Below are 12,321 nucleotides of genomic sequence, written 5' to 3'. Positions count from 1 at the left end.
TACTTACAGACCTATTATTTCTCTAAACCCACAAAGGCCTTAGGCCTAAAGCCTCATCTATTAAACATTAATGTCCTGATGAATTATCACAAATCTAGCTACCTCCAATCATCTTTGTAATCAAAAGGTTGTCACCACCATGTACTGTCATTATCATTTGGTTATTAATACTCTTATTGCATACTAAGCACAGAGAGAGAGAGAGAGAGAGAGAGAGAGAGAGAGAGAGAGAGAGAGAGAGAGAGAGAGAGAGAGAGAGAGAGAGAGAGGATTTGCTGTCGTTACCTTTGTCTCACACTGTACTATAGCTAGATGCAGACATTAATTGAGGAAAACACCAATTCCCCAATAATTTGTTCACGGTAAAAAAAGAATAAAAACTCAATGATTAGATACTTGTTTGCCAAGAGTTTGCTAGTTTGTGCAAGTTTTACATGTGGGGCTACAGACAATTTAATGTCTTTCTAGAATTTATTTCTAGAATTTAGGCCAATGGGCAAATGAAGTGTGGCTAAATGAAAGGGCCGGCAATAGACTATAAAGAAGATAATGATGGTGAGGTCACTCACCACTAATGCGCGCATAGTGCCTTCATTAAATCTAATGTGTGAATTGGGGCCCTTAAACTTTGCCAAGTTAATTGATACTTTCATTCTATATGTATTTATACACATATCTGTTAAACCTAACAATTTCTTTGGTATGATGATTTGTCACCTAGCTTGGGTGCCTACATGTGTGTCCACATTCTCTAGAATCCCCACTATTTTCTTTTGCTTAAACATATCATATAATTTAGAAAAAAAGTGCCGTTGGCATATAAAAAGTATTGGGCTAATCTCACACTAACCCTCTAGTAATTAGGTTGAATAAAAACTTAGGAATGATATTTTTGGTCCCTGTACTTTCATGAAATTTTCACTTTGGTCTTGTTCTTTTAATTTTTGCAATTTCAGTCATGTACTTCGAATACGATATCAATTAAGTCTAAATCGTTAACCTCGTTTAAATTGATGATGAAAAATCTGGTGTGCTTTGCATGTGAGTAACATTTCGGACATCTTACTCTACTGGGATGCCTATGTAGGCCATACCCGCCATTTTATGCAATCATTTTGGAAAAATAAGAAGTTTCAACATCAAACTGAATATGTTAAACGACGAGTAAGGGCTTAAACAGGCATCTAGAGGGACTAAATTGTTTGAAATACCAATCATATATATGCGAAGCACGTGCTTCCATATCGGATTTTTTATCAACAATTTAAACAATGTTAATTGAACTTAATTGCTATCGTATAGAGTACTGGACTAAAATCGCCAAAAATAAAAGTATAGGACCAAAGTGGAAATTTCGTAAAAATACAGGAACCAAAAATGTCATTTGGGCTTATACTCCCTATTGATGAAATTAACTCAATAAATTTTTGTTCTTTTATGGCATATATATACAAAGTGAAGAGAAATAGAGACTAAGAGAGTGTCCAACTTCAACATGACACTTATACCCTCACAAACCCCTTTCACTTCAGTTTTTTTTAATACATGAAATTCCTGAAATTTCACTCAAATCCTTGACCTTAAGAAGGTTAGGTGACACTTAATGTGTAGCTAAAATAAGAGGTATTTATGGCCAAAAAAAAAAAATTAGAGGTAGTTTGTGATTTTCTCTTAATATTCCACAATGATCCTAATACATATATAATTATATAAAGCAGAACAATTTGTCTAAATTTTCAAAAGATAATTAAGGAAACGAATTTGTAAAGACATCATTACTACATGATGCAATTCACGCTCTCCCAGTATCTTTCCAACAAAAGAGAGACAGAGAGAGACAGATTGGGGAAAAAGAGAAAAAGAAAAGAAGGGTGATCTAAATCTAAGAAGGTGGGTAGCGTTCAAAAGTCAATTAAAATTAAAATTTTCCATGACAAATGTGGAGTATCTTATATCTAAATCTAGTAAGGTGGTAAACTTTGAGTCAATTTCCGAATCCCATGTAAACTCTCTTAGTACGTAACTTGTACTGGATAACAATCCTGTTTACAATCATACATAGAGTAGAGAAACTAATAACTGTTATTTTGCTCATATAGTACATTGGATGAGTGGAGTGGAGTAAAGATTATGCCCTTTTTCTCTTTTTCTCAGGGCCAACTATATAATCAAATCAAGAAATGGTAACACTTTATTTATTTAATTTTTTTTTGGTTTTTTGGGGTTTTTTTTTCCTCCAAATCTCTGCAGCTGCAGGTCCAATTAATCTGAATTCTGAAATCTGAACCAAACCCATTTGAGATATACAACTGTTTAATCTTCTGAATTGGCTTGGTGTCTATGTTTGGAACATGCAGTGACCAAATGTGATGAATTCTGAAACTTAATTATTTCTGTTTGAACAAAAAGAAAAAAAAAAAAAAATTAAATACACATTACACACTACTCTGTATACTAGCTAATACTCCCACAAGAATGACTCCTCTAGCCTGAACCCAGTATCTGCTGCACAAAAATGCCAAGCTGAAGAAGAAGAGTAGCAAAGTTTCTCACTCCCATCTGTGCCAATGTCCATGAAAAGATCAGGAAGGTCAAACAATTTGTCATCATCATAATCAATTGAAGAAGAAGCAGAAGTTGAAGAAGCACTGGTTGTTGTTGTTGATTCTTGAGCAAAGTCTATGGCTAATTGGCTTGGCTCTGCTGTTGCTTCTGTTTCTGCAGCTTCACATTTCTTGGCCTCTTCAAAAGCAGCAGCTGCAGCTTTAGCAGCAGCAGCTTGGATGTCTTTGGGGCACTTGGAGTGTGGTTGGGGAAGTGTTTGGGCCAATTCAGGAAAGTTGAGGTAAGCAGAGGAGCCTTTAATGGCTAGAGCTGCTACATCATGTGCTCTAGCAGCCATTTCAGCTGTAGGGTATGTCCCTAACCATATCCTTGATTTCTTCCTCGGCTCGCGGATTTCGGACACCCATTTTCCCCAAGCTCGCATTCTCACCCCACGGTATGTAGGGTGCTTCCCACCATCACTTTCACTCATCCTCTGCCTCTTCTTGTTGTTTTGCTCATTCCCACTATTTGTTTCTTGCCCTTTTCTTGGTGACCCTTTTTGGGGTGTACAAGTACAACTCTCTGAATTTTGTGTGTTTTTATCAGCCAAGGAATCAGAATTTGTTGTTGTTGTTGAGGAGGAGGAGGAGGAGGAGGTGGTGGTGGTGGTGGTGGTGGTCCTGGTGGAGGAAGATGAGCCAAGGAGGTTATCTTGAGCATCACTCTCTATGTTGATTTGGTTTGCCATGATGACAGGGGCCTAGCTCTCTAGAACTAGAGAGAAACACTGTGAGTGATTGGTGCATAAAAACAGAGGTGTTGGTCTTTTTATGATTCTCTAGAAAATATAAAATCATTTTAAAATAAAAAGAAAAGGAAAAAAGAAAAAAAGTACATATAAAAAGAAGCTTGGGGCCCTATGGCATAAGAGAGAGTGAGAGACTACGGTTCAGCTATTTTGTTCCCCATGTGGGAATAGAGTGCTGCATGCTTTGAGACCATCTTTTGATTCTTTTCCATCCCATCTGCTATTCTTTGCTTTTCTTTATTTTTTTTTTTCCATCTGCTTTTTTTTCTTTACCAAATTACAAATAAATTAATAAAATATATAAAATTTCATAATAATCAAAATACAATTTGAATTCTCATAATGGTTAAATGAAAATATTTGTTAATTATATAATAGTCAATGAGCCCAGTACAATTTGGGTGGTCCGGCCTATACTAGTCTTAGAGTTAAATTATTATCATGTCCTTCAAAAATATTATGATTCTATTTTAAAAATGGTGACTGTTACACTAAAATAGTCATTGTGTGACAATTTCTTATTAAAAAATAGTAACTGTGTGATACTTACCAATTAAAAAAGAGTAATTATTTGACAGTTTCCAATTAAAAAACATAAAAAATGGTAACTTTGTGAAGGTTATTAATTAAAAAACGGTCACACAGTTACCAGTTAAAAAATAGTAATTTTGTGACAGTTACCAGTTAAAAAGAGGTAATTGTCACACAATTATCAATTAAAAAAGTATATGGTTGTTGTTGACTTATATGTAATTTTAAAAATTGGACATTGGCGATGTCAACAACATGTCAGCACAGTGGCAAAATCAATAAATTCTTTTTTGTTTTTGTCAGATTGTTAATTCACATAATTTCTCTTAATTTTATTTTGGTCAATAGTGACTATCATGATATTTTGAAAATTTTTATTGACTAATTTATAATATTGAAAATATTTATTGATTTTTTTGTAATTGGCATTTTTTTCTTCTACTATCTTTTTCTCTTTTTCTCTGGTTAACATATTTGTTTTTAGTGCCAAAACCATTTCTTATTGTTCATTTTTCATGTGTGCATTGCAATACCATAATAAAGGACTTCAGAGTATGGCAGGGCACAAGGTTTGCTATACCAATACAACGAATTTCACATTAAAGCTTCACAGGGCCCTCACTGGGTCCTCAATAATGCTCACAATATATAGATTTGCTGGTCCACCAAATTTGAAAGGAAAACCACCTTGATATTTCACGTTTATTTTATACTCTCTCTGGTGTGTTCATATTTAACATAGCATAGCTAGTGTACAAATCAGTGCCCCAAAAATCTAATCAAATTTGAGTATTCTAAGCTTGTCCATATGCCACCTTATTCAACTTGACCCAATTATTTCTCCAAAATGCTCTGGCCTCTGCTAGAACCTTGTCACCAACTTCTGCAGAATATATATATATAAATTATATATATATTGAGCATACTGTATTTGATGAGGTAAATTAAATTACTTGACCCCCAATTGAAGCAAGCCTGGTGTGGCAGAATCTTTGGTAGAAGACAGTATAAGCATGATGAAGTGTCAAAGTACCATCAAGTAGCCATGGAAAAATCTCATGTGGGTTTTGGTTTTAAGGGAAGAAGACAATGGATGCAGCCCATTTACACATCAATATTCAATAATAAGATGCTACCACCTTATACATTTTCCTTAACAAATTCTATAATTAATCACTGTCTGACTATATCTATATATATATATATATAATCATTATGTATTTGCTTAATTTCAACGTATCTGATAATCACCATACGTTGAATGTTTTTCAAGGATAAAATAATTTACATCACTACTGAACATAGTGGTGCACATGCAAGTGGGACCAGTGACAGATTTTCTAGCAAATTGGTTCACTGTGCAAGCAAAATGTGCTTTTTTTTTTTTCTCTCCTCGATCTTGTCTTCCTTAAAAGTTTTGTTTCTCTGCTTGTTAAATTTAAAAGGTATCATGTATTTTGAGTTTTACCTTCATTTTTAAACTCTAAACAATATACTAAGAACCCTTGAAGGATACTTAACGATTAAAATTGTTATATTAATTCCAGGGACCATGTACAGCTGCCAGCATGATTAATTTAATTCCACAGTATTGCGTTGTGTTTGACAGCTCTGAGATTGTGATCTAGCTCTAATTTTATTGCCTTTTTATTTGTCGTTTAATAACCAATCCACAAATTACTAAAGGAAAAAGTTTCATTCCAATTGTTTTTTGTAGTTTCACATACCCTACTCTATTTTTCCTTTTTATTTTTTCAAATGAAAAACAAGTAAAAACAAAAAACTCAAAAGGCTGTCTTAGGTTGGTTGTCTTATTTACCATCATTGTATATATGTATTTTGCATCAGACCAAATTATAATAAAATATGCTTATTACTATCTCAAGTGATTATTTTTTATATATGCGATCTCTCTAATAAAAATGAATTTTGTTTAAGTAGACTCTGCGCTGTGAATTTTACATGTATTAATGAAAATAGTATATAAGATAGTGAGTTGAGATCAGACGAATAGTTTTATTAAATATATATATTATAATGAATTTTTCTGAGTTCCTATTTCTCTTCATATTCAAAGGTATGTTGTGTGTTGAGACATTCAGTCAATGACAGGGAGAGGGATCAGTGGGCTTGGGGAATTGAAGTTTCCACATACAGCATATGTCTGTACGTAGCAATAAAAATTGACCAACTCAATGTCTCAATTACTGGCATTGACACTTTTTTTTTTTCTTTTCAGAGAATAAGGACACTTGTTGAGAGGTTAAGTCATCAATAATGCATCTCAGATTAATTAATGTGTCCAGCACTTCAGCTTCAATCACAATAGTACGTGTAAATATCACTATATTAAAAGAGATGTGACATTGAGTTTTTTTTTTTTTTCTTTTTCCTTTTGGACACTGATGTTGAGTTAAGGGAGAATTGGAGCCAATAAAATGCTGGAAATGACCCAACAACAACAAAATTAATGTATACATCTTCCACGTGTGGTTTGAGTTAGCTTAGGTGATGAAAGAAGAGTGAGAAAATCATGTATGAAAGAAAAATACAGAAAAAGGTTTAGAGACACTCCAGTTTCCCTTTGTGTGGGAGGAGTTCAAATATTATAAACGACAGTTGTTTATTAATAAAAAAATAAAATAATAAAAAAAAAGCATTCAAATTACAAAAGCCGATACTTAAGATAAGATCATCATTGTTTTGCAAAATGTAACTAAATTCAACAATTGCATCCAAAGATTGATATTCAAAAACTGAAATTGAATCTTGTTAGAAGAGCAACTTAGATTATAACCATATATGTTTTTAAGAGGAAATTACAGATTTGGTTCACTTATTTTATACTTAATTCAATTTTGATTCATGATCTTTTTTAAGTTATATTTTGGTTCACTAATTATTTTATTTGTTCAATAAAGGTTCAGATTTTTTATTTTAAATCCTTTGGATTGTATTTTTTTTCAATTATAATTGAAGTATAAGTTATATTTCATCATTTTTTAGTCATAGGAACCAATTTAGAGTATTAGAATCTAAGAGAATTGAGATTAGGTGAAGTTTGAAAAATTGGAGTTTCGGGTACCCTACTTTGAAGTCAATTATCTTGAGTTTTAGAACTCCAATTTAAATAATCTTTATATGGTTGTAAATTGAGATGTATAGCTTTAAAAGAAGTATATGTTTGCCGAATCTGGATGAGATTTAATAGGGTAAAAGGTAGGCCAAATTTAAGAAAACAAATATGAACCTTTATTAAACAAGTGGAATAATTAATAGACCAAAATAGAACTTAAAAAAGACTATGTACCAAAATTGAACTAAGTATAAAATAAGTGGACTAAATCTGTAATTTCCCATGTTTGTAATCCCACATTGGTTTTCATAATAGTCATCAACTAGTAAATAAAGATCATTAGGCCACACGTACAATTAGTGCTGCAGGTAGTTAAATTGAGGAAAATATGAACAAATCTAATGTATGTGGGACTGCGAATGTGCAGGGTCGGACTTATCTACAAAAGAAACAAAAAAAAAAAAAAAACCTAGAATTCAAAATCTTGGTCTCCTCCAATTTGTGGTCGGCAAACACCAAAAATTGTTTGCCAAAAATGCGTAAATAATGTATGTGTGATTGTGTGACATAGATACATTGTAGTGACGTTATAAACGCCGTTACAGAAAAATAATTGTTTGGATAGGACATGTCGCAATAATTGATGGTTACAAACTTACAAAGGACATCGCTATAGTACACATGCATGGACCTCATGGCACCAGAAAATGTCCTTCAATTGATAAGCTAGTAATCATATGTATAAAGAATCCCTCCGAAATTTCCTTTTGTTTTCTCAATGCCAAAATGTGAATACTCCAAAGAGTGAGTCCTTCTCATCTCCTATTATACAAAAAGGAAAAAAAGGTGAGACTTCCATAATGCCATATAGAAGTTACTCTTCTTGTTGTCCAACTCTCATCTACTCCAAATTATAGGACCCCTGCAGTGTGTCTCAATTTCTAGAGAACTGTCACTCAAAGGGGTACTGATAATAATTGATGTACAACAGCTTGCGGGTTAGTTCCATGCAATTAATAATTCAACAAAAACAAGCCTAAGACTCTAAGAGGGACAGGTTGGGCTCACAACTTTAATTGTGTTTTAACTTTGCATTCCGTTTGGTCTATTTTTTGGCTAAATAAAATCGTTTAAAGGGCCAAAATTGTATTTTATATTTTCCTAATTTATGGCAATTTTATAATTTTCTGTTTTTTCTTTAAATTATGATTAGGGGTTTGTGTGTTTATTATTTAGGAGTCTTTTTGTTTCTAGCGACAAATGAGAAAATAATAGGCCATTCCACTTTCTAGTATTTCCGTCAAGTGTTCAAAGTTCAAACACTCAAATTGTAATTGTCTAGATATTTACATGATTTTTTTCACTTGTGAAAGGTTAATACACAATTACTAGAAAGTAATTACACAATTACTAAGAGCGATAGTGATTTATAGTTTTTAATCAAATCTTTTTATTTTGTTTCTTGAACAGTTTTATGTTAAGTTTTAACTCTGGGATTTTAGACGGAGTTAAAACTTAACATGCAGCCTCTACAAAGCTCACTCTACACTCCAGGAGGAGAAATACCCTTCAAATTGGGGGAGAACTTTATTATGAATTAAAAATATTTTCTTATAAATTAAAAAGACTTTATTATGAATTAAAAAGATTTTCTTATAAATTTTAAAACACCCCTATTCTTTATCTAAAAATTATTTTTCTAAAGAATTTAAGTCTAATTATCTCTAAAAAAGGATCCCAAAAAATAAAAAATACGATAATTACAGTTGGTCAATTACAATCCACACATACTTATTATTGACTGACTATAACAAACTCGTTTATAATATGCACCGAGTTAATTTAATTATAAAATTGAGTTTATTTATCATTGAAAAGTTTGCAATGAGCGTTTAGATTATTACATGTATCATTTAAGTAAGAATTCTCTAGCAGCTTTTCAACTTCTACAATAAAACTTTAGACATTTTTCTCGATCTCTTTGCTGTCTCAAGATTTAATGCTTATCTCATTCTCTTCTTATAATGCAATTCAATGAACCAGAACATTTGTCATGTTTCAAAAGTTCCATATTGGGAATGATCAAAAACCTGATCTTGGGTGAACCCTTTGTCCAAATCATTCTAGTGCAAACAAATAGTTTCATACCATAAGTTACCTTTGCCTTGTTACACCAGTATCATGCTCAATTTGGCAATGAAATTTGGTGAATTACTTGGGAAGCTTGGTCAAGTAATGGTTGGGATATGAAGCGGATAAGGACAAATGGATGGTATGTATTTTACTTGTTTGACTGTCTATTATAGTGTGTTGGATGCCAAATCGGTTGTGTTTTGGATAAGTCATGGTAGGTCTACATAATGCAATTGCTAGTTTTGAAGGTTTTAAAATAAGGGATTTTTAACTTGAATTTTTAATGTAAATATTTTAATTGAACTTCTAAATATTAATATTTTTTGTTAATACAAATAATTAATTATTGAGATAAAACAAATATCAGGACCGAAAACCTTATTTTTGTTCTGCTCTCTGACTTCTCCCAAGTCTGTTGGTCTATCCGGCCAACACCCTTTTCTTCTTATCTTTAGCAGATGCACTACTAACTTGAATCAGAAGCTTGTGTTACAGCATCTTCAATATATTCTACATCTCTTGATTAAAAAATTACATTGTAGTTTTACGTTTAATAGTCTATAGGCCTTGGAATTCTTGGCTTAAACTATAAAACCATGTAATGACATTACCAGTTCAGTATGAAAGTGATTTTTAAACAAAAGGCTAAATGACAACTTTGGTCTCTTTAATTTGCTGAGGTTTTCATTTGGCCTTATCATTTTAATTTTCCCAATAGTACTCATGTAAGTACTTGATGTTGCAATTCACGAGCAATTATAGGATTCCGTCTAGGATGCTCCTATTCGGACCCAACTTTTTTATCAATAATCCCAACACTTTTATAATAGAAATATAATTTCTAATTCTATTCTAATGTAAATTGATCTTTAAAGACTTAAACGTTTAATTAAAAAAAATTAAAATTAACTTAAACCTATACACAACATTTTTTAATACCCAACATCAATTATCCACTCACATCTCCACCCTAATAGGCACAATCATGGATACCCCAGATTCATTGTATGGCCATGTAAAGTCAACAAATAGGGACCTGTTTGCTCTGATGGTTATATCTCCCACTGCAGCATCATATTTCTATCAAGTAAAAAATGCCATTGTGTGAGTGGAAGAATTGTATAAGTTTGCTAGCTAGACTAAAATGTGAAATCAGAAGAAATTAGGGAAAAAAAGAGATTAGAGTATGAGTCTGTCTTACCCCAAGAAACACTTGATGGACCAAATCATTGTAACTGCCAGCACTTGAAAACATTAGGATTTGCCCTTGAAAAAATGGTATTTTAAACAGAAACTAAACATAAGTGGACGAAGGGACCAAATTGATGTTCGATGGCAAAAATGAGAAATGATATTGAGTGAAATTGCACTTTAGAGACCAAATTGATATTTTGGTGAAACTTGAGGGACTATTTGTAATAAAAATTAAGCCTTATTTTAATTACTCAAAGATATTCTCCTAACATATTATTCACGTAAAAGTTAATTTAATTATTCAAAATGACGTAAAAGTCTCAAAAAATTAATGTACGACACATGATCAGATAACTAGAAAATAAATGAAATCTTAAAATTGCCCTTGAATTGCAACATCAAGTAAGTATAAGGTATCATTGTCAAAATTAAAACTACCAGCTCCTGCTGCATACACAGCTCCAGAGAAGCATTTTACCAGTTAAATCTACCTTCAATGCTAAAAATCCTGTTCAGGTAGAATGGTAGTTGTCCCAGACCTGGAGGTCAAATCATAAAGGCCTACAGGTCATCTCAGCAGATTAGTCCAAAAGGGTAGTACTAGTACTTGTTTAAACAACTTTGCGTGTTCCAGTTTCTTAAAATTCCAACAGTGAATGAACTGAATTGCATTCTAGTACATGCTGCAAGATTAAACTTAAATGAGATGCAGAATAGGTAAGTAAAACATTGAAGAAGAAAATAAATGCTACTTGCATATTATTTTCTCTTTTTCACGGGGTAAAAACTTTAAGAGATCAAGGTGATCCCATAAAGTATTATAATAAGAAAAAGTACATGTTTTTCATTCCCATTCACATAAGAATGAATACTATGATTCCCATTTCCAACAGGCATGAATGCAGCATTTATAGGATAACTACCGTCTAAAAAGGTGAATCAAATGGCTAGAGTAGCCTAGTACAAGAAAGATAAATAAACAATATTCTTAAACAAAAACCAAAACTACAGAAAAGAAAGCGGTCAAGAGAATTTGAAATCATTAGCATGATGCTCTACAGCAAAGTCCGGAACCCAATGCCACCAAGAACAGTTACTGTGTTCAGCTCCATAATTATAGTCAAGGCATCAGCTACTCTATTGCCTTCTCGATTAAAAAAATTAAAATTGGAAACTCTTATGTTGCAATATCCACAAACAGTTATGCTAACCGGCCAGTTTTTAGAATGCAAGGGACATCTGAAGATTTGGAAGAGAGATAATGACCGAGGACCATTGAGTTTCATCTCTAACCAGATATAATGCCAATCATTAACCCAACAAGTTCTAGAGGGTTTTAGATTCCAGTTCCTAGCCCATTAGATTTATTGGAATAATTAATTTTAATCCATCCAGGTAAAGGAGAACCAACAAACCTGATCAATATTTCATTTTGCTTACTAGAAGAAGAAAAAACAACAAAACCTGATAAAAATGAGGAGCTTTCCTAGGTTGCATCGAGACTCCCAAAGCCTGAGTCTCGAATCAGCCACCATATTATCCATGCACGCCATACAAAATTTTGCAGCATCGTTAATGAAAAATTGCAAACTCCGAATAGCAATCCCAATGTTCAAAGATAGCAGAAAACTAGTAACCAAAGCTCTGGTACCAGCACACTACAGGACAATTAAAGTAAATGGAGAGCAGTTCAAGGAGAGAGTTTGGAGACAGGAAACTGCCAGGGGATTATGTAAGAACAGTTACCACATTACAACAAGAACATGAAGACGGCCCTGCAAGAAATCATCAGTTAACAGCCTACATACCATGAAAAGATTTCCAAATTTTCAAGGATATACAACGAGACTGGATGGCCGTAAGCCAAATAACCTTGCCCCAAACAACTTTGGGGGTTTAAACTTAGCAGGAGCAAAGGACTCCTTAGCCGCGACTCATGAGAAGACAAGATGTAGAGCTAGCCCACATCAAAGAATCTGCAACATAAGCAGCCTAACAAAGATGCATCTGTTGAATCTCTAAAGCTAAACAA

At 33.0% G+C, this 12,321-nt stretch overlaps 1 protein-coding gene across 1 annotated transcript; it reads right to left on the bottom strand.

Annotated features, from left to right (window-relative positions):
• Nucleotides 1–2,458: 2,458 nt before the first annotated feature.
• LOC147290987 (Integrase-type DNA-binding superfamily protein) lies at nt 2,459–3,310 on the bottom strand. Its single transcript, XM_086236223.1, has one exon. The coding sequence runs from the start codon at nt 3,293–3,295 to the stop codon at nt 2,459–2,461; it is 837 nt and encodes a 278-aa protein (XP_086092349.1). The 5' UTR covers nt 3,296–3,310.
• Between the last annotated feature and the right edge of the window lie 9,011 nt (nt 3,311–12,321).

The sequence above is a fragment of the Dryas octopetala genome, chromosome 3, assembly GCF_963921425.1.
Source record: "Dryas octopetala chromosome 3, drDryOcto1.1, whole genome shotgun sequence".
Classification (NCBI taxonomy): domain Eukaryota; kingdom Viridiplantae; phylum Streptophyta; class Magnoliopsida; order Rosales; family Rosaceae; genus Dryas; species Dryas octopetala.
Note: the sequence above shows the minus strand (reverse complement) of the source record. Positions and strands in the feature narration are given on the sequence as shown.

What these genes read in the sequence shown, in the direction of transcription:
- LOC147290987 (XM_086236223.1), bottom strand. Translation starts at nt 3,295, where the DNA reads ATGGCAAACCAAATCAACATAGAGAGTGATGCTCAAGATAACCTCCTT.